General features: G+C 47.9%; 1 protein-coding gene across 7 annotated transcripts; it reads left to right on the top strand.

Moving 5' to 3' along the window:
- Nucleotides 1-517: 517 nt before the first annotated feature.
- MSANTD2 (Myb/SANT DNA binding domain containing 2) lies at nt 518-22,289 on the top strand. Of its 7 annotated transcripts, none has more exons than XM_088066802.1 (9): nt 9,666-9,756; nt 9,849-9,918; nt 9,991-10,037; nt 10,406-10,441; nt 11,381-11,463; nt 12,092-12,134; nt 12,730-12,988; nt 14,599-14,659; nt 20,423-22,289. In XM_088066802.1, exons 6-9 carry the CDS (start codon nt 12,123-12,125, stop codon nt 21,273-21,275), a joined length of 1,185 nt encoding a protein of 394 aa, XP_087922928.1. In that variant the 5' UTR covers nt 9,666-9,756; nt 9,849-9,918; nt 9,991-10,037; nt 10,406-10,441; nt 11,381-11,463; nt 12,092-12,122; the 3' UTR covers nt 21,276-22,289. The 7 variants fall into 7 exon arrangements, with proteins under 7 accessions (XP_014112853.1, XP_014112855.1, XP_087922928.1 ...); XM_014257381.2 differs by having other exon boundaries at nt 12,089-12,134; XM_088066800.1 differs by having other exon boundaries at nt 9,849-10,037; nt 12,089-12,134.
- The last annotated feature ends 383 nt before the right edge of the window (nt 22,290-22,672 follow it).

Raw genomic sequence — 22,672 nt, 5'->3', positions numbered from 1 at the left:
CGGAGGAGCGAGCTCAGTTCCAGCACGATGGGAATGCTCTGCCCCAAGGCTGGGCTAAATCTCCCGTTTGGGATGTTCGGCCGCACATTTGGAGTCCTGAGGCCAAGGCAAATCCCGGGCGATGGGAGGGAGGGGTTGAAGGGTCTGAGACCCCAAGAGGTCTGAGGGGACCCTGCCCATGGGCCACGCCCACATCGGGGGCGCTGAGGGAGAGAGCCACGCCCATCATCAGACCACGCCCACAGCACAAACCAGGGCCCGCCCATTTTATGCCGCTCACTACTCCCCGCCCCGTGCCCCGCCTCTGGCCACGCCCCCTGTGCAGAGCCACGCCCCCTCCCCGTCAGTCACACCCCTCTCTTGCAATGGCCGCGCCCCCTGTGGCCACGCCCCTTCCCTCGGGGTCCCGCCCCCTCCGCCACCGCCCCGCCCCCCTATGCCCCCCCCCCCTACCGCTGCCGGAAGTCCCGGCCCCGGGTGCCGCGTCACTTCCGCCCGCCCGGTGCGCACCCCCATCATGGCGGCGCCCTGCGGCTCCTCGCAGCTCCCGCCGGCCGAACCACCGCTCCGCGTCCCCAAGATGGAGGTGCTGTCGCCGGGCTCACCGGGCGCGCTCAGCGACGGCAACCCCAGCCTGTCCGACCCCTCCACGCCCAGCGGCGCCTCCCCGCTGGGCGCGGGGCCGGCGGCCGGCGGGGCCGCGCTGGGCGCTCGCGGCGGGGCCTCGCCCTCCGTCTCCTTCTCGCCTGGCGGCGCCGCCGCGGCCGCCGCGGCCGCCGCCTGCCGCGGGATGTCCTGGACGCCGGCGGAGACCAACGCGCTGATCGCCGTGTGGGGCAATGAGCGGCTGGTGGAGGCGCGGTACCAGCAGCTGGAGGGTGCGGGCACCGTGTTCGGCAGCAAAGCGCCCGGGCCCGCCATGTACGAGCGCGTCTCCCGCGCCCTGGCCGAGCTGGGCTACGAGCGCACCCCGTCCCAGTGCCGGGAGCGCATCAAGGTACCCGGGGGGGAGGCGGCGCGGCGCGGCCCGGGACGGGAGGGTGGGCCGGGGGTCCCCGTGCTCGGCCGCCCGCCCGCGGGTGGGTGAGCTCCCGGGCCGGTCTGGGGTCACTTCTCCGGAGGGGTGTTCTCCTGTGTATTCTTTGCTGCTGGGCCTGGGGCAGCCTGTCCCGGGAGTTGAGTATTTTCAGGATCTGTCCTGAGTGTCCTTTGGCGCTGGCTGTGGGCATCCTCCTGGCTCAGCATGTCCTTTGGCCCTGGGTTTGGGGGCACCGTGTCCCCGGGGTCTCCGCGCTGCAGTGTTCTGGAGCATTCTCTGGCTTTGGCACAGTTGTCCTTCGGTCTGAACCCAGCCCTTGCCCTGGGTGCAGGGTATCCCGCTGCCTGGCTCCCCACGGTTCCATTTGTGTCTCCTGGGTGCCACATCCTGTGGGTTCCCCCCTTGCTCCCGTAGCCTCCAGCAGCACCTTTGGAGCACGAGCACTGAACCCCTGGGCTCAGTTCCTATCGCGTTGGTGGGCTGTGGCAACATCCCATGGTCTGGAGTGGGGAGGGACACAGCATCCCAGTTTGTGTCCCATCATGGGGACAGCCCCAAGAGGATCTTTCCCCTGGGTTTTTGGACCACCACCTCTCCTGGGTGTCCTCCTTGGGCCCCGAGTGTTGTGGGTGCTGTGGCTGACTCTGTCTGTGAGGGGCTGGCACTGGCTGCTCCCTGCAGCCCCCTTGGGAAAACAGGGCTCCCAGTTCCCCCAGTAACAAGGGGTGGCTCTGGTTGCTCTTGTATTCCTGGCTCTGCCCTTTGCTGTGGAATTGTTTTGTGGTGTCTGATGCCTTCTCTGGCTCAACAGGAACATGCTGTGGCTTCACAGACCTCTTGAGTAATTGATAAACAGCCTCATGGGCTGTATTTTCCAGTGGGGTCTTTCCAGTTCCATCATTCCCTGGGAAAAAAGGGCTGGGTTTGGTTCCTGGTTTGGGAGCAGTCTCTTTGTGCATCCTGCTTTTACAGAGAGGAGGTATTTGGATGATGTGGAAATGGCTGTGAGGTTTGAGTTTGTAAATGTGGATGATGTTTGGGAGGGTGAATTACACACTGTGATCTCCCTCTGGCTCTGATTTCTGCTTTCCTGACCCACTAGGCTCCTGCAGCCACTTCAAATACTGATGGAGTGAAAAATGAATATGTTATTGCTGGGGCTCAGTGGACTTTTTGTTTCTCCCTTCCTCTTCCCATCCCTTAAAAATACCTGCTAGCCAAGCTGGGCTGGGGCTGTGCAGGTGTATACACCTGGGCTACCTTTAATTTCCATGCAATATGCATGGAATAAGGGATGCTGCAGCAGCAGGAATGCCTGAGAGTGAGAGATTTCCACCTCGATCCCTGTTGATTAGAATAGCCTGTCCTGGAAATAGAGACTCAAAACAAACACACTTTCTATAGAAGTTTTGGGTTCTCAATGTATTTTCCTCATGTCTGTGTATTTGCTGCTCAGGGATCTTTTTCCCTTGAATACACCCAAAGATTTTTGGAGAGAAATGTTGCTGTACTGCAAACCCTCTTGGATTCCCTCATTTTCCTGGTGGCTTTCAAGGTGCTTGTTGCTTGAATCAGCTCTTATGCAAACCTGTGACCTTTTTCAGAGGCAGTTGCCTGACAGAAAAGTTCCTTGAGGTGTTTTGGCTTTGTCCAATGATTTTGGGCTGTGATGAGAGTCAATGCAGTGACTGTCAAGGCCCCCAGCCCCAATTTTGGGGCATGCTGGCAGGTTGTGAGGTGTCACCGTGCTGTTAGAGCAGCCCAGAACTGGCTGTTTGGGTTTGGATGGAGCTGATTGTGGGAGCATTTTGGTGACTCTCAGCAGTTTGAGCTCCTTGCAGCTGAGGATTCTCCCACTTTCCCCTCAGAAGTGAGGCTTGAACACGTCTTTGCCCCTGAAATGTTCAAGCTTGGAAGAAACCACCTATGAAACATCAGTAACAGAGCTCAAGGCTGGTATGTCACCAAGAGCAGCTCCTGACAAACCTGTTAGATGTTTCTAGACTGCAGAACATCAAGGTGGGCTCTCCTTCAACACTGTAACACCCAGCTGGAAAGCAGTTATCTGTGTTCCATCCCTGAGTGTTCCTGTGCACAGCTTGGCCTCTCACCAGGCCATGTGCAGGAGAGGAGCAGCCAGTTGAATGCTGCTGTCTCTGGCACCATACACCCAAACTTTGCATATCCTGGATCCCCACAGTGAGAGCTTTCCTCAGCACAGTCATCTGGAGCAGCAAAAATGTGGCTTTTCTGAAGCCTTTGGGCTCTCAGTGGGTTTTGGCCTGGAATTGCTGGGAGATGAGCACTTGCTGGAAGCTGTAAACTCTCTTGGGTGTCAAGAATTTACCTCATTGCAGGGATTATTGAGATAGTTGGGGTAGCTGTTGTCAACCCTCAAGTCCCAGTTTTTGTAAGATTCCAGGCAGGATTGGCTGCTTGACATTTTGATGGTCCACCACAAACAAAAGTCACTTCTGGTTGTGAAGGGGTCCTGCATTCTGGATTCTTCTCTGAGATGGAGCAGGAGGGCTGTCATGTGCTGAGGGAACAAGAGGAGGGTGCAGGTGCTTTGGAATCCTCCACACTGAAAACAGGACTGGGGAAATGGTGATGAAGAAGCACGTGGCTGCGTTGTTCCATTTATTACCCAAAATGTTCTGTGTTTCCATCATTTTTTAGGATACTCAATGCCCATCAGGGCACAGAAGCTTGAGGATTTGCTGCTGGATAATAAATGGTGCTTCAAACATTCCAGGTTCAGCTGGTTTTTAAATGAATTTTAGATAAGGATGCTGTACTGCTTTCCTTGGGAACATCTGCATTCCCTGGACACAGCCAAATTTTGAGTCTCAGCAGCCAGTTGAGCTGGAAAGGAGCAAGTCAGCTTGTAAGCTGAGGGTTTTCCAGTTGTTTGGCATGGATGCATTCTCTCTTAATTCAGACAGGGTGTGCAGAAAGGTCCTGATGCAGATTTTTGCCTGTCTCTCAGCATCTGCATGTGCTTTTCTGCACATCAGCAGCTGGAATGGGGCTGCTGTCAGGTTGGAGCTGCTCTGGAGGGGTCTGTTTCAAATTTAGGGATTCACATGTAACTATTCCAGCAGCTTTTCCTTTGGAAAGAGACCTGGAGTCCATCTTGGTGGCTCTGAGGTTGGTAGCTTGGGGAGCTGTGCAGCTGGGAGCTACAGGAAGGATGGAACATCTTAATTTCTGCCTGTTGCATTCCCAGAAGAGCTGTCTTGTGTGCCATAGCATCCTCATCCTGACAAGTCATGTTCTATCCTTAATCCTTGCTTGTTCAGTGACACTCTGCTCTTTTCATCCAGCACCTTTACTATTCCCTATGTTCCTGAGCAAGGATTTAGCCTGGTTTTCTATCCTGAAACTCATCACCTTCCCACAGCAGCACATGGAGAGCTTTTTGTTTTCAGGTTTGACCTTGGAGCTGGGATTTTGAGGCAGGTGATGGATTATTTTTGGCTAAACCCTTTCCAGCCTTGCCAGAATCCTGTGTCCTGCACTGGGTGATGCTGTTTCAACCAAGCAGCAGAAGGTTTGCTGGGAATTTAAGCATGGCGAAATGAGACCTTGCCTTGGGCTGTGAAGCTGTTGTGTGAAGGCCACACAGCTTGGAGATGACAGCCCATGGGGTACATGGAACATGTTCCACAGGTGTGCTGGAACTTTGTTTCATCCTCTTCCAGCCCCCCGAGGTGGCTGCAGTGACAGGGATGCTCTGGGAAAGCTCAGGTGAGCTCAGGTGCTGCAGTCGGAGCTGTGCGAGTCAAGGGGCGTTTTCAGGCAGTAAAGGCTTGTTTTGTTTTAAAGGACTGTTCTTTGTTTTAAAGGACTGTTAAAGTTGTTTCTTCAATACCAGATTTTAGGCCTTTTTTTTAAACCCGTGGGAGATTTTCTGCTTCTCTTCTTGGCATCTGTATGGAAGATGGAATCAAAGACTTGTCCTTCTGATGGCACATTGCTCAGCTGGGCTGAGAGAGTGGTGCAGGGCTGGAAATCCTCTGGCTGTGGGTACAGCTGGAGAGCCTTTCCCCAGCAGAGACAAATCCCTTCTTAGAAGTTGCTGTTAAAACTAATTTGGAGGCGTTTTTAAAATGTCATTTCTTCAGCTACTGCAGAAATGTGAGTTCTGCTTTTATTTTGCCTTTCCCAGAGTCAATGCCAGCCTATTGATTCAAAGAGAAGCAGTTCCAACATCTTAACTCCTGACTGCAGGAATTCCCAAGTATCACTGCCAATCCAGTTCCGCTGTTGTTGGTTTTTCTGTGTGCAGCAACCTCCTCCTCCTCCCCCCAGATGGGTGACTGGAGGTTTTGGCTGGGTTGTGGTTGACCACAAAAGTAATTTGGTTTGCAAAAGGAAAATAAATATCTTGAAGATGCTGGTTCAGTGCTGAGAAAGAACAAAGAGTAGATGGGAGTGCCACAAACCCACATGAAGTGGGAAGGGATGAAAAACCACACCTGACTATCAGCTGTTGGTATTTCTTGCTTTAGGCAGCAGTAACTTGATGGTGGCACGGGCTTGTTTGTAAGGGGGCTGTGTTTTTAGCTGCTCTGTGATGTAAACAATCTGTAAATCTTGCATGGCGTTGTTTTTTAAGGCAGGAAAAGCTGCTCCAGCAAACCTGTTTTGGAAGCAATGCTTGCTTTGATTTAGTGTGAGCTGCTGGACATTAGAGGGTTTCAGCCAGAGTTCCATCCTTGGGTCCAGTGAGTGGAGTGGCTGTCTTTGTGACTCAAAGATGTCAAATGATGGAGCATTGGTGCATTTCATAGCAACTAGCCAACCATCCACCTTCAAAGCAACTTTGCCTTTGATTTGAGCTGACAAGAGTGGTGGAGAGGGACTTTCTACAAGGGCCTGGAGTGGCAGAGCAAGTGGGAATGTCTTCCCAGTGACAGGGCAGGGCTAGATTGGATATTAGGAAAAAATTCTTTCGTGTGAGGGTGCTAAGGCCCTGGCATGGGTTGCCCAGAGCAGCTGTGACTGCCCCTGGATGTATCCAAGGCCAGGTTGGACAGAGCTTGGAGCAACCTGGGATAGTGGAAGGTGTCCCTGCCTATGGCAGGAGGTTGGAACAAAATGAGCTTTAAAGTCATTCCCAACCCAAATCCATGATTCTGAGTTTCTATTTCTTTTGAATCTGGTTTATCTCAGTCCCAGCTCCCCATTCCATTAACTCCCTAGGCTGTGATGTGCATAGGTGTTCAAGTTACCTCCCATTCTTCCCTTGGCTTAAATAGATTCAGTGTTTCCCAGGCTGGGCTGTTTCTTGGCATTCCTTGGGTCCTTCCCAGCAGCCCAGCTTCTCACTGGAGGATCTCATGTGCTCCAGTAGGTGGGAGCACAACTTTTTGACATTTATAGCTGGGAAAAGTAAACCCTTCAGTGGCAAAGAGCAGATGTAATTGTTTCAGTCCTTTGTGGGGCTGTGGCAGAGGAGCATTTCTGGGATATGAGTGTCATGTGGAAAGAACCCTCTTGTATTTGCACTCAGCCAGGATATTTGCAGAGTGCTGTTGTGCTGGTAAGAGTCTGGCTTGAATTGCACATGCAGGATGAGTGTCTTTATGATCCAGTGGCTTCTGCAGCCATGGCCATCCTGGCCATCATACCAGGATACCTGGGCCATCCACTGCTCGTTCCCCAGGTGCAGAATGATTCCCAGAGGGAGCTGGGAAGTTACCTTGTTGAGACAGAAAAAGTTGATGGTCAGGAACTCATTGCAGGAGGACAGATTTGTGAAACTTGAGCATTAAATCTCATTTAGGGAAATTTGTGAACATTAAACCCTAGAATGGGTACACACAATTTTTTCCTGTAGTGCTCTCTGACTGTGGAGGACTTGGGGAAGATGTTAAAAATCCTCCTGATTGTTGCACTGTGCTTCAAGCACTGTCACAGGAGCAGATTCCTGCTTACCTCCCTCTTGCTGAGTGTGTCAATTTGGGGTCCAAGCAGACAGTGCTTTCTAGACTGCTGTGGTCTCACCTGTTACCAAACTTTTCACCACTAGAGGTGAAAATTTGGATTCAAGACACTTTTGGTATTTCAGTTCCAGCTTTTCTGATGGATTTCGAGGTTGGTCTCCCCAGTAACGTTTTCACAGCACAGCTGAAGTGGTGTGGAACTTCTTCTAGAGACCACAGGATGACACATGGCTGGGACACTGTTGGATATCAAGTGTTTTAGGGTTCTGAACTACACAAACCATTTCCCTTGTGGTACTGCCCATGTTGATGCTTTCTGCCACTTCAGTGAAGCTCATTTTGGAGAGGAGTGTTTTCCATCCCACCCATGGAGTGATTTGTGCTGCTCTTCTTCTGCTGGATGGGCTGTGGCTCCTTTCACTTGAGAGTGAGGACCAGCTGGGATTTAAGTCTGTGGTCTCTCTCTAGGCTTGCATAGACATGGCTTCTTGAGTGCAGCTCAGACCTCTTTTCATCCAGGCTGCTGCAGTTTGGGTTTTCCTTAAAAGTCTGGTTTTTGTGAGTGGTGTAATGATGTTTGTCCTGATCACAGTAGATGCATGCAACTTTAGGTTTGATTTTTGATATGAGCTTGTTTCCAAAGGCAAGGTAACCTGCTCAGGTGTGGCTCCAAAGTAGTGTTTGAACAGGTCGTGCCAGGAGCAGGTTGAACCTTACTCAGGCATCTCATCCATTTAGGCTGGAAAAGGTTCCTTCCCCAGAGGGTGCTCGAGTACCTCCACAGGCTTCCCAGAGAATGCTCATGGCCCTGACCCTGCAAGAGCTCGGGCAGCACCCTCAGACACATGGTGGGATTGTTGGGGTGTCTGGGCAGGGCAGGAGTTGGACTGGATGATCCTTGTGGGTCCCTTACAACTCAGGATATTCTCTGATTTGGTGATCTCTGTTTGGAGGACCATCCACTACAGCTAAACTGTTTACAAAGTCATTGGCTTTGTGGGTCTGGAGGAGGGTTGTGCTTCTCTGCCTTCTCAAGCTCTAACAAGTTCCTTCCTATTCTTTTCATCCAGTTAAAGAAAACCAGGAGCTCAGAGCATCAAGAGACAGAGGTGCCCAGCTGCCAGCCTTTCTGCAGGCAGTGCTGGAGTCTCCTCTCTAGGGGTCTGGCTCAATTAGCAACAAATCCCTGAGAAGGGTCTGGGTATCCTCAGCATTCTCATAGCAGCACCCAATGGAGCATCTTCCCAGGTTGTAGATGTGAGCCTGCAGCACTGTGGGGTCTGTTGTCACAGCACCACACCCTGATGGGACCCGGCCTGTTGAGCCCCAGCTTTGTTCACTCTTGGCTGCTGGCAAAGTCTGTCTCACAGAGACTGACCTGTGCAATTGGCTTTGGAGCTTCTGTAAATAATTCCTGTGAGGCAAGAGCTTTTTTTTTGTATTATATGTAATTGTGATTTAGAAATTGGCAGTGGTGGCTGTGAAATTTTGTTTGGTTCCAGCTCTCCCTAGCAAAAACCCATGTCTGCCCTGCCTTGGCTGATATCCCCCACCTGTGTCTGCCAGGGTGACTTTGCTTCTTCATTGTCCAAAGAGAGCTCTGGTTGTTACCTAAATCAAGAAAATCAACTTGTCTATATTTACTCCCCCAACCCTTCTCCCCTCAGCACTTTTCTTCTGTACCAAAGCCAAATCCTTCAGGAGGTCCTTGTGTATTTGGGTAAATCAGGATACAACCAAGGCCTTGCTCTTTGATGTAGAGAGCATTTCACTGTGACAGTTGTCATGTCCCCAGTGCTGTGTCCCCAGTACAGTGCTCAGGCAGATGTGCAGCCAGCTGTGGGGCTGGAGCCTTTGCAGACTGGGCTGTGGCAGCTCCTGGGACTGACCCTGAGCTCCTGGGGGCCTGTTTGAATGCTGGGCTCTCCTGTTCTGCAGAGGGGTATTCCTGTTTGGGTCCTCATGCTGGAGATGCATTGATGTCATCAGCTGCTTCCTGCAGTGGCGTGTGGCTCTCCCAAGAGTTTGAGGTGCTGCTCTTCTCGTTTTATTTTTGATAAACCACAGAAATGGGGCTTGTTGAGGCAATACCCCATGTAAGTCTTGTGTTCTCCTGCTTGCACATAGCTTTTAACCTAAAAGTTCATGTACTGAAGCTATTGCATAGATTTGTTACCTTCTGCTCCCAGGAACTTAAAAATAGAGACTTCAAGACCTTTCACTGTCCCCTACAACCACTGCATGCTTCAAAAGCTGTTTCTTTTGTCCCAGTGTAGTTTCATCTTGTGATTCCTGTAAGTATCCTGGCATGATGAGAGAGGGAGCTGTTGGGCACTGCTGTTCTTAATTCAGGATATAAAGCTGAGAGCTCCTCTTCATTAAGTAAAAGAGCATCTTTGAAGCTGAGTGTTGTGCTAAGTGCTACTCTGGGACATCAGGACCCCTTTAGGCTGCTATCAATGAATCAACATAGATGAATGTGGACACAGCCACAGGCCACCAAACTGCTCTGCAGAGCCCATAGCTTCTCCCTGAGTAAGAGCATGTCTCAGATCAGGGATCTGGAATTCCATGTTGGACGACCTCAGGTTATATATAAAAAGCTTGCTGTGGTCTGGTTCTCCCTCATCTTATTTTTTGCTGGATGGAGGACCATGTCTGCAGCCTTCCTAAAGGTTTTTCTCATCCTCATCCTGCAGTTCCTGCAGAGCTCCAGGTTCTTCGGTGGCTTCACTTGTAGAGATGAGGACTCGTGAGTTAGAAATGGTGAGAAAATCCACATTGAGCTTTGTGACTGTCTCCTCCTTTGGTTTTCCTAATTATAAATTAAGCGGGGATAATATGTGTTCGTGTTGCAGGCAGTGTTGCAGAACAATAAGCAAAAGCCTCGGTCTCTTCCAGTCTGAGCAGTCACTGGGCAGTGATCAGGTCTGTTTTCAGTTACTTGTCCTAAATTTCCTGCTTTCTGTATCTGTATCAATATGTGTATGTGCACTTCAGGAACCACGGAGCAGGAGTTGAGCTGGACACCGGGAGGAGTAGAGGAGGTGCGTAAGAAAAGACCAGATCTTAGATCTTGGAGATCAGAATAACCTGGTGAGAGAAAGGTTAAGGGTTATAAAATGCCCAGGTTTCCTGAGGTCTGAGCAATTATTTAGGTCTTACCAGGCTCTCTGAAGAAAAGAAGCCTGTGGACTTAAAAGAAACAAGGCTGACTTGTGGTATTTGGAGGGAACATCAGGTGAAGTTGTAGGGACTGCCTGTTGGAGACACTGGGGAGAGCCTCCAAGAAGAAAGAGCTGGCAAGAATCTTGATTCTCCAGCACACAAGACCAAGGGGCCACCAGCTGCTTAGCCACAGGCCTGTTGGTGCTTTGGAAAGCCCTATATTTGAGATATCTCCCTCAAATTTTAGGTTGTCTGCTTCCAGAAGTGGAGGTAACACAGCCAGGTGAGCATCTGGGCACTACCCCCAAAAGTATCTTGACCTTTAAGAGTAATGAGCAGTCACACTATTGCTCATTTATTTTCAACCCCCTTCCTGTGTTGCTCCCTTTAATTTTTCTACTAGTCCACATTGACTTAATGCTAAATTATTTTGATAGTAAATTATGCCAGATTGCAGCCTGACTGAAATAATTAATTACTACTAGGTTAAAACCTAGTGTGGGATCCTCCATAACCCCATTGGTGGGGAGTGATGTTTGAAGCACACACTGGAAATAGGGTGTGAAAATAGTGGCTAAGGGTGTCTGGCATTCCCAGAGGGCTTGGCCAAGCGTAGGGATGCTTTGGAAACAGTTTGTTTTGCTTGAAGGCTGCTAATAAATTCAGCTGGAGGCTCTAAATCCATGTTTAACTCCTATGGATAAGCTGGGGCAGGTACAAGAACTGGGGTTTGGGAAATACATTTTTAAAAAATCTGACTTGGGTGGATTTTAGTAAGAATCTGGGAGTGAAAAGTGACTTTGCCCTTATTTGTCAGTGAAATTTGAGCTGAAAGAAGAGAAATTGGAGTGAGAAAGCTGAATTCTAACAACCAAATGTATCTATACCCCAGCCTGAGGAAACTCTCTTTGCACCAGTGAATGCCAACAGGTTTCTAGGCTGGGTTTTGGTTCTAGGTTGCCACAGCAGGTTGTTTTCCACTCTGCTCACAGAAAATTAAAATCTTCTGGTGTCCATCCAAAGAGGATCTGCCTGTTGATCCTGAGGTAGTTATGGCAAAAGTGGGAAGAGTTCCACCTTAAACTGTGGACTAACTCATGCCTGTTGCTGCCTGTGTGTTTATTTGGGTTATTTTTTTATTTTGTGTTATTTTCGTGTGTTTTTGTTTAAAACAGCAGGGTAATACTGACTTGCTGCTTAGCGGTTTTGCTTCTGCCCCCAGGGCTCTGAATCTCAGGAGGAAACTGGTTAGAAATGTATCCCTTTGCTGCTGATGCTGTTAAACCAGTGTATGAGGAGCATTAGGTAGGTTCCAGCTTTCTGGAGTTTTAAAAGTTCCTTTATTTGGGGGGTAAAAAATAAGTAGTTTTTGTAATGATGTGTCCATTACAGTCCTCCTGCAGAAAGCAAGGGAGCAGGACTAGTCCTTCCCAAATTAATGCCTCTCTTGAATTCCAGAGACAGCTTTGCCATTCAAGTTAGAACCTCAGCAATCTGATAAACTTAATTTTTCAAAAGTTAATGCTTTCTAGCAGTTTACCAATCTGAAAAAAAGACCCAGCAAACCTGGGGCATATCATTATCTCTCAAAATCAGAGCAGTGGTAGAATTAAAACCACATTGAGGGCTGTGTCGAAAGCTTTAGTTTTTTTACCCCCAGGTAGTTGTCTTTTGCTCCAGATTAGGGGGAAATAATGGATGGAACCATAGGCTTATCCAGCAGCAATGAAGTGGCTCAGCCCTTGATGTGGGATGTCAAAGGGATCACCAGAGCTGGATGAGGCTTTGGCACCTGTGTGGGAGGTTTTGCCCCAGCTCCGTTTGAGAGGCTGCTCATACCAAGCCACCTCAGTGCTGTTACTTACTTGATGCTTGATATCAAAGTCTGGGAACTGGGAGCATTATTGATTTGACCTCTTTTAAATTTCAGCAGCTTCACAAGAGACAGAGTGAGTTAGTAAGGAATGCAAAAATATGTAAGTAATAAATATTTTCCTAGCTGAATAGCTTAGGCATATCCATTTTGTACCTTGTGTCTTCTTACCAGAGTAAGGAAGGTTGGACTGTCTTTGCTTTTGGGGGAAGTCTTTCTGTTTTCCTTTCTCTCTCCTCCCTGCTTCCCCCTCTCCAAGCTGTGGGCACAACACCAGCTCTGCTTTCTCCTCCTCATAGTAGGTGTGCATTTTCCTGGCTGATTGGTGTCTCTGACTGGGGGGCTCTTGGTATTTTTATTTTATTTTTTCCCTGCATCCATAGGAGATCCAGGGATTTTATTTATTTATTTTTTAAGTGAGAAAGAGAATAAGTCGCCCAAGTTAAATCTGAGGAATCTGTAGCTGCTACACAACTTGTCCTGTGTCATAGATGTTAACGCTAAGCGGGAATGTCAGATGTATATGATGCTTCCTGGTGGGTGTGGATTAATTTGGGAGCATTGCTCATGAGCGTGGGGCAAATATGACCAACAGAAATAACCCCCGAAGCCCTAAACTCTGCCTGTGTGACTGTGTGTGAGTGCCTGTGTGCTCATCCAGCCCCGCACCCCCTGACTGAGCCGCTTCTCTCTCCCAGACCCTCCGCAGGTGCTACAGCCGCGTGAAGGAGCACGGCGTTGGCAAGAGGAAAAGCAGCTACACGTTTGAACAGCTGGAGCAGGTGTTTGGGCAGGGAGGATGGGACTCCCAGCCCTGCCAGCCCGTGCTCATCAACAGCAGTGGCTTGTACCAGGAGCTGGAGTCGGATGGCAGCACCATGGAGGAATACTCTCAGGAGGACTGGGGAAACCACAGTCAGGATCTTCACTGCTACCAGACTGGCGAGCAGGAATTGGGTAAGAAATCCCATCTGGGCACATCTCTGTGCTTGGATTTTACCTGTGCTTGTAGCTGTCAGGCACACACATCTCTGTACCACCTATCACCTCTGGGACAGAAAGTGCTCACAATGTTAAACACATCCTTGGGGAGAAAAGGAACAGGAATTCCTCAATTAGTCAAAAGCAAACTATGGTTCTTGAAATATTTTAGGATAGGACTGGAGGAAAGAAGGGCTGTTTGGCCAGAGACAGTGGAGGTGACACCTTTCACAGTTTTACCTTCCCTCATGGGATTTTGGAGATACTTTCCCTTTCAGTGGTACCTGGGTGTTACCATTCAAACACCAGTTGTTATATTGTGAGCGTGGCTTCAGCTGTCAACACCAACAACTGTAAAAAATGTTGCTCTTTCTAATTTACCTTGACATACTGATATTAAATATGTCAATATATTTATATCCAGAGGTGTGGTCTTTTTTAAATAAAAAAATAGCAAGCAAGCTCACACTAGTTGTTTGAGACCTAAACCAAACTCCTCCACATGCTTTTCTTCCCTAAATTATTGCTGTCTCTGCCTGAAAGTCAATATTTTAAATAATTTGGAAGTTTAGTTGTTGCTCATGGCTTTTTGAACTTTGTTAACACATCCCTGATAGAAAACACCCTCCAAACTGAACAGTTCTGGGAAGAAGTGGGTTTCTTGAGGCTTATTTCTCTCAAGCTCCTGCTCTTACAGGTGTGTTCCTCCCTTGCCTTGGTTTTTTTCACAGCAGAAGCTTTAAGTTGATCAGATCCAATGGAGATGCAGGTGAAGAAGGTGAATTGTATACAGGCTTTTTTTTCCCCATTTGTAGGATGAAAGAGGGAGAGGAGACACAGTTGGGTATCTGTACACATCTGTGTTTGGGGGACTGGTGAGTCAGGACGCTTTGAAAGAACCTTAGATCGCAGTTTAATGTTAAAATTTGCAAGTTGGCTGTTAACCGCATTCCAGCTCCTCAGACTCCTTCCCTGGGGGATTTAAAAGTCAGAAATATGTGGGAGAGAAACAGTGGGGAGGAAAAAAACGTTACAAAACATATGTAAATGATGGCTAATTCTGTCTGGTGTGGCTCCTTTTGGTGAGTCAAGCTGGGATCTCCTGGTTTGTCACCAGTTTCAGGGACGTTTGCGTGAGCTTGGGCTGACGATGCCCTTCACGCTCAGAAGTTGTGAGCAAAGCCCTTGGCACACAACGTCTGAATTGAACACAGATGCAGTTCTACTGCTGCTTCCTCTTGAAATGGTAGAAAAATTGCTTTTTCTTATTTTTTTTTTCCGTGAAACAATGTAGTTTGCAATTCTGTCAATGTGTGATTTAATAGGAGGGAGTGGAGACTTGTCCATGAAAGGTTTTGCACTTGCAGAGTGAGATTTAGATCTTAACTGACCCTACCTCTTCCAGGTTAAATAAAAACCCAATCAGTTACAGAGGGTGTAGGAGCTGGAGCTGTCTCATGTAAAACTCCTGGCTTAGGAAGCAGCTCAGATTTCTTTTTTATTTAATTTCAATCTTTTTTAAAAAAAACCAAAACCCTAAGAACATTATTTAAAATCTAATTATGTGTTGGAATTTTACCTTTCAGATGAAATGCCTACCACGAAAAGAACATTAAAGATAAAACAGGAATCTTCAGAAGACACACAGTAAGTAATTTATGAATGTTTTACCCTGGAATGTATTTCCCTGGGGATGCTTTGCAGGAGGGGAGGATATTTGAAACTTCTGTTTATAATTATAAATACATTGTGCAAGACTATTCATACAGTTGAATCTGCTTTATGCATTATTCCCATTACCTCAGAACAGCTGAAAAGCTTCACAACTCTGTTTCTCCTTGGCTTTGCCATTCAGCAAATGAAATGAGACTTACTACATGGACGTGAGGACGTAAACCACGGATAGAATCCACAAGAACAGCTCCCTTCCTTGCTGGGAAGGCATGCCAAAGCTTGGGAGTCTTTGATTTTCATTTTTATAATTTTCCAGACCTTACTTGTAACCTTTTGGCTGGGTTGAATCCAACAAACACTGGAGCCTTTTGAGTGCTTTGAGCATGCGACTCTCCCTTGCCTCTCCAACAATAACACAGAGCATTCCCAAAAATGAAAGGAATTGTGCTCTATTTACTCTGTCCAGGGCTGCTTTCTGCCAGCCTTTAGGGGTGGTTGTGGCTCTGTCTGCAGTGGGAGTGAGCCCAGGCTCACAGATCCTTCGGGGTTCCACACAGGAGCTCCCACACCAGTGGGTTTTAGTGTCACTGGGGTTTTCCATGGTAGAAAATCAGCTGCTGTAGGGTAGGAGGTCACCAGCACTGGGAACAGCAGCAGAACATCCCTGATGAGCCAGGGATGGAACAGAGGCTTTGTACTGTAACTCAATGGAAAAAAAAAATACCTCTAAAAAAATTAATATAAATAAATAGAAATAGAAATAAATTTAAAATAAAGTACCTCAAGAATATAAAAAATAATTTAAAAGAAAAATAATTAATGAAAAGCTTCCAGATCAGAGGAAAGAATTTAACACCATGATGAAACACTGGGGAGAGGATCCTTGCAGGGGAAAAGGTCTTAACAGTATTTTTAAAGCAGTAATTTTTAAATCAAGATTTGAAAACTGAAAACACTGAAAAAAATCCTTCTATTTCAAAGAATTTTTCAGTGCTTAACATATTTTCTGTGGGTTTTTTTTAATTACTTCCTGGTCAAGACCAAGCAAACTGTCCAGAAAGAGTTCAAGAAATCCAAATCAGTATAAATGAGGTTAATTCCAATTCTACTTCAGCAAGTGGATGATCCCCTCTCGATTGCTTATTTTCCTATTTTCCTTCAAGGTTCTTTTTCCTTCTGTCTGCTCCAAACTACATGGGTGTGTCAGTGTAAAATCCAGAGTAGCTTCATCAGACTCCTCACTTCAGGTGGATATTTACGTAGCCAAATTTTCTTCACAAGGAGCAAATTCAGTTTAACAACTCAGGGACAATCTGGAGAAAAATAACTTTTTTCAGTATAAACATTCTTTCTGCCTCCTTGAACAGTTTCTGGGTGCTGCTCTGGAATAATTTTTATCCTGAGTTTTCTGAGGCTTGGACCACATGAATCTTCTCTTCCAAGTTTAATGTCTACGTGAACAGCTGAATTAGATTTTGCTAAATGAGACCTTTCAAAGTTTTATGTTCATTTTTCTCCTCAAATTCCCTCTAAAATGCAGTGGAGTCTGTGAACTCTGGGGCATTTTGTGAGGCATGCCAGCAATAAACTTGTCCTACGTGCAGAGTGGAAGCACAGAGCATTTTCCAACACACAGATTTGCTGAAAGCTGCTTTTCCCCTTGTCTGTGAGGAGAAGGAACTTGTAAACTCTGACTCAGTAGGTTAAAAGCAGTCAGAAGATGCACAGCTGATACAAAGATAAGCTGGGTATTTATTTATTATCTTAAAAAAATAAAATTTCATCTGAAAGCCACAGTAGATAAATAGTTGTCAAACTCTTTCACATCTTTGAACAGCATTTTAAAATGAAGAGAGCCTAGTTCAGAGTTGGGTTCATCTGCCTTCGTGGTCAAGGGCAGATTTTCAGCAGAAATTGTCTCCAAAAATCATTAAAATCCTGGTGAAACTTGTGGTGTGCTTTTGGACATAGAGGAGCAGAATTCTAGAATGGTTTGAGTTGGAAAGGGCCATAAAGCTCATCTCATTCCAACCCCCTGCCATGGGCAGGGACACCTTCCACTGTCCCAGGTTGCTCCAAGCTTTGTCCAGCCTGGCTTTCAACACTCCCAGGATCCAGGGGCAGCCCCAGCTGCTCTGGGCACCCTGTGCCAGGGCCTGCCCACCCTGCCAGGGAAGGATTCCTGCCCAATATCCCATCCATCCCTGCCCTCTGGCAGTGGGAAGCCATTCCCTGTGTCCTGTCCCTTCATCCCTTGTCCCCAGTCCCTCTCCAGCTCTCCTGGAGCCCCTTCAGGCCCTGGAAGGGGCTCTGAGCTCTCCCTGGAGCTTCTCCTCTCCAGGTGAGCACCCCCAGCTCTCCCAGCCTGGCTCCAGAGCAGAGTGACTCTGGTCTCTGCAGCATCTCTACCATGTTCCCCTGGAGGAGCCCATGGCTCTCTCTGTGTCACTTGGAGACACCCTGCCTCAATGGGGCAACCTGGGCTTGGAGCAACCTGGGATTGTGGAAGGTGTCCCTGCCCATGGCAGGGGGTTGGAATGAGATGAGCTTTTTAGGTCCCTTGCAGGCCCAAGTGTTCTGTGTCTGACACAGGGACTTCAACCTTTCACTTTATTTTTGTCAGTATGGGAAGCAAAGGGAATAGGTAACCTGTGTCCATGTCCCATCCTCCATCAGGATGCTCCTTCCCCATGTCAGCTCTGCTGCTGCCTGCCCTTGGCTGTTTTCTCCAAATAAACTGTTTTGAAAAGTTAAATACTACTTAGAGACTTTGAGAAGTGTTTTGATTCACTGCCGGTTTTTGGAAGATGAACTAGAGAAAGCTTGTGGATCTTCAGTGAAAGCAGCTGTTCAGGGCTCTTTGAAGTCTGCCTGGTTTGGAAACAGCTCCTTAAGAACAAATTTGCGCCTACTCTTGTCTCAAGTCTTTCCTCATTTGAATTGCAAAAGCTCCTGAGGAGGAAGAAATGCAGGTCCCAGACTCCAGCAGGGAGGTGATGGTTTGATGATGAGGGAAAATCCAGCTCTAGGGCACCTTCTGCAGCCGAAAAGTGAGATTGTCATGAGACACACGACAGGTTAAACCCTCTGCTCAGTTCCTGTTGTCCTCCTGAAAAACGAATCATATTAACAATATAAATATAGCAAATACATAGGTACATGTTTAATAAATAATTTTAAACAGTTGAATTAATGATAATTACATTTAAAATTAATAAATAATTAAATAATAGTAATTTTTACTGCTTATGATACCTTTGCTTGCCTAAGTTGTTGAGATCCTGGGTACAGCCTGAGAAGGCAAAGCTCAGCCAAGTCAGGTCCCAGCAAAAACAAGATGTTAAACCTGAAAAGCAAAACTCTTTAAAATTTGTCTTTCCCTGTGTTCCTCTGTGCTGGAAGTGGTGGGTTCCCTGTGGAAAGGCTTTCTCTGTCTGCTGCTGAAGCTCTGCTCTCATGCAATGATTCCCCTTCCCTGCAGTGACTAATGCAGCCGAGCTCGGGCTCTGGGTTGTGCCGAGCTAAACCAAGCAGAGTATTTATAGTGCACTTAATAAAGGTGGGGGCTTTGCTTTCAGTTCCTCACTCTGCTCCTCAGCTGTTGAATGAAAACCTGCCCACGCCGTGCTCTCCTGTCTTTGCTTTGGGAAGGGAATAACTGGAGCTCAGCTGCCGTCAGGAGTCGAGCGTGTGTGCCAGTGCTGAGACACCGAGCTGTGCTCCAGCACTGCCCTGTCCCCTTGCCTGTCCTACCCCCTTGTGCCCAGAAGGTAAACTTGCACTTCCAGAAGCCTCAAAATGATATTTTCCAAGCATGGCAAAGCATCAGGGAAGTTTTAAATCAGTTTTGCTGCACTGTTTGAGTAAACGGAATGGATTTGGGGTAAACACACATTCTTCCTGTCTGGGATTTCTCTCTGTTGCTGCCAGGTAGTGGAACTGACTCCTCAGGAATAACTTGCAGTAAGAAGCAGAACTTCGGTGCTGATGGAATCAGCATTTTTAAGAACCCCTGACACAGACAGGGCTCTGCTCTCCTGTCCCTCCTCAGTGCTCTAGAAACTCTGTTGCGCTCCAGTTGTGGAAATGCGCTTCCCAAAATGCCTTTGAAGGTCTTTTCAGGGAACTTCTGACATGGCTGGTGCTACAAGACAGCTGGGATAGATGAGGTGGTGATGGATGTGCTGCTGGTGTCACTGTGGGGAGGGAGCTGTCCCAACCTGGATGCTCAGGAACGCTCCGGGGGGCTTGGACAGCACAGATGGGGTTTGCAGATGGTGTGCACCAACCATCACACATCAAACCAGAGCTCTGTGTCCCGAGCCCAGGGTCCTCAGCCTGCTCCAGAGGCCTCCATCACCTGCAGGACACCCAGCAGCTGCAGAACCTTGCCAGAATCACTTGCCTTGTAGTTAGACCTGTAAAAGCAGTTTTTTGGGATGAAGGCTCTAAAGTGAGGCCTCTCCAGCAGCACATGAAGGCTCTACAGCTCCCTGTCTGGTTTTCTTTGAACCTTTCTATACATTATGATGTAAAGAGACCTACTCCCCCTAGGGATTTACTGGGCAGGAATGCATGTGCCAGAGTCAGCCTTGGTTGTGGGATGTCGTATCTGCCCTTAGAGGCCTTTGTGTCCCTCACCAGTCTGATGCTGGACTCCACTGGGAAGGACTGGTTTAGAGTTCAAGTGATCTCAAGGAACCTGCAGGAGGAGGGAGGTTTGCCCCACAGAAGAAAACCTGTGTTGTCTGGTACAGTATGTCCTCCTGCTGGGATGTGGAAGGAGAGAAAATCCTCCTGGGAGTGCAGCAGCCTCCACAGTTCAGCTTTCCAGATGTGGCACAATGGATAAAGGAAGGAGAGTTGCATGGAAAGATCCTTTACATCCCTTTTGTTGGACCAAGAGAGGTTTCTCCGTTAGCAAACGAGTTGTAATATCTTCCTACAGCTTTGATTATAGGACAATAACTCCTCAAATTAGTTCTCCCTACTGGCTAATTACACCCTAACGCTCTCATTTATCCCGGAGGAAGCGTTTCCAGCTCACTGCAGGTGCACACTGATGCTCTCTCCTGATGTAAACTCCTCTCTGAAACCTTGCTGCTGGGAGTGAAAACAGATTTTTGGGAGCATGGGGATTTCTTTATTGGCTGCCTGGAGGGATTGCTGCTGTCCATCCTGCAGCATCCAGGATGTGTCTGGGGGCATTTTCTGCTCCAGGGGGTTGGTCCCTTGAGCTGTGTTTCTACCCCAGCACCAGGATAGAGCCCTTGGGAATGGCTTCATGCTCATATTGGGATTTTTACGATTACAGTCCCACTCGCTGGCATTAATTTGGGGATAACAATGAGGCAGAAGCGTTTTGAGTGGCAGTTGTGAGTTCGGGATGCAGCTCATGGACCACGTGCTGACAGAAGCCCAGGACTGTAAAGAATGACCCAGTAGTTGAATGTGTATTTATTCAGCAGTGCCAGATACATGCTTCCTTGGAGGTGCTTTGATATCAGGAAGAGTTTGGGTTCAGTTTTTTTTTTGGTTTTGTCAAGATTAATTTAAAATTTCCCCATGAGGACATTGTTATAACCCATAAACTGCCCCAGAAATGTATATAATAGTAAGAAAAATCAGGCAGGAAAGCTGATGGGGATGAATGTTTTCTGAAGGTTGATGCATTCACTGGGAAAGTTTTTCAGCTCTGATGCCTTTATCCTTCTCTCCCTGTTTCTTAATTTCCAGGAAGCGTGACGTCATGCAGAACATTATGCAAATCTTGGAGTCGGTCCAGTTGAAGTGGGAGCTGTTTCAGAGCTGGACAGACTTCTCCAGGCTCCACCTTTCTAACAAACTGGCCATTTTTGGCATTGGGTACAACACCCGCTGGAAGGAGGATATCCGTTACCACTACGCAGAGATCAGCTCCCAGGTGCCCCTCGGCAAGCGGCTCCGGGAATATTTCAACTCGGAAAAACCGGAGGGTCGGGTGATCATGACCCGAGTACAGAAAATGAACTGGAAAAATGTTTATTACAAATTCCTGGAGATCACCATCAGCGAAGCCAGGTGCTTGGAGCTGCACATGGAGATCGACTGGATTCCCATCGCTCACTCCAAACCCACTGGAGGGAACGTGGTGCAGTATTTATTACCAGGAGGGATCCCCAAAAGCCCTGGCCTGTACGCCATTGGATATGAGGAGTGCCACGAGAAACTCCCCTCCCCTCTGGCCGAGCACCGGGCACCCGACCCCGGCAATGAGACTCCAGGGGAGCTCGAGGTCCCCTCGCCACAGGCCTCCCTTCGGGTGGATATGGAATCTGCCCGGATTATCTACTGTTACCTCGGCATCGCCGAGGTCCGGACTCTCCAGCAGTGCCTGTTTTTACACTTCCAGGCAAACACCAAAACCTTCAGCAAAGATTGGGTCGGGATCAACGCCTTTTTATCTCAGAACTGCGTCGTAGAGCCCGGTGTCTCACCCAAATCCATCTACATCAAATTTGTGGAAGTGGAGAGGGATTTTCTGTCTGCCGGCTCTTTGGTAGAGTGCCTGGAAAAAGCCATCGGGTACCCCTTAAAATTTAACAACTGAGTCTCGTCCTTCATAAGGATCAGGGCTTTGCGCCCCATTTTCCATCTCACTGGGATCCTGTCCGTTCACATCCGGGCACGCTGGACTTTTCCGCCTGGAAGCGCGTTTTGGGGTGCGCGGAGGCCGCCGGGGCGCTCCCCAGGCGCCGCGCCCGGCTCTGGCCGGTTCCCCAGGGAGCGGCAGGAGGAGCGCCCGGCCCGCCAGACGACTCTCGGTACATTCCACACGGGACAGGCTCGTCCACACGGCGTTTTCATACAGAAACTGAGGGTTTGGTCTTTCCTTTATTCCACGGTGTCTCATTTGGATGCATCCGTCTCTGAGTGCTCCTGTGGATCTGACTCAATAAGCAATAGATAACGGCGAGGGAAACCCCAACGCCCGGCCCGGGGACTGTTTTTCAAAGCCACCCTTAGATATCTTGTATATAATTTAGAACTTCACTTTTTTCACCATCGAGTGTTCTCCTCTCTCCAAACAGTGTTGCCTGCAAAGACTTTGGGTTCTGTGATGTATTCCACATCCTTAGTAGTGTTGCCATATCTGCTTTTATTTTATTTTATTTTTTTAACATTAAAATAATTCCTGGCCTTTTTATTTTTTCTTTATTTTTTCTCTCATTAATTTTGCCCTTTTTTTGTCTTTTTTTATAATTATTTTTCTCTTATTTCTCTCCTTTTTCCTCTTTTCTTTTTCCTCTATTCCTCCTTTTTTATTTTCTTTTTTTATCTTCTTTTTATCTTGTCTTTTTTGTTTGTTTTTTGAAATTTCTTTATCATTTTCCTTTTTTCTTTTGCTTTTTTAATTTTGTTTTTTTTATGATTTCTATTTTTACTTTTGACCCTTTTTTTTTTTTGTCTTTTCTTTTTCTCCTTTCAGTTTCCTTTTTTTTTTTTGTTTTAATATTAATTGAGTTCCAAAACTCTCAATGAAAACAACCTGGCAGCTGGGAAAAAAACTATTATTATTTTTATTTGTTTTGTTGTCGACCCATTGCTTATGGATACAATCAAAGCTGTGAGAAGGGGAAGGTGGGGAGGGGGAGGGATGGGAGGGGGGTGGGGGAGGACGCATTTATGCCTTTTCAGCGTGTTCCTGCTCCAGCCCCGCGCGCAGCTGCCGGGGCCGGTGGGTTTTATTTCCTGGAGCTCATCCATCGGTGACGTTGTGACATACGATGAATGTGTCGGTCCTAATAAAATCAAACAAACACCTACAGAGGCTTCCACACAATCCTTCTCCTTCTCTGCGGGAGTTTGGGGAGGTGCTGAGCTCTTCCCTGTGGATGTTCCCATCAGGGCTTTGTTCCTGGCCTCGTTGAAGGAGCTGCTGATTTTTTGACATGGGGAGCCGGTTGCTTTCCCTGCGGAGGTTCCCAGAATCCATGGAAGAGGTGA

The sequence above is a fragment of the Pseudopodoces humilis genome, chromosome 25, assembly GCF_049639895.1.
Source record: "Pseudopodoces humilis isolate 2021_Gansu_Grassland_sample_001 chromosome 25, ASM4963989v1, whole genome shotgun sequence".
Taxonomy (NCBI): Eukaryota; Metazoa; Chordata; class Aves; order Passeriformes; family Paridae; genus Pseudopodoces; species Pseudopodoces humilis.
Note: the sequence above shows the minus strand (reverse complement) of the source record. Positions and strands in the feature narration are given on the sequence as shown.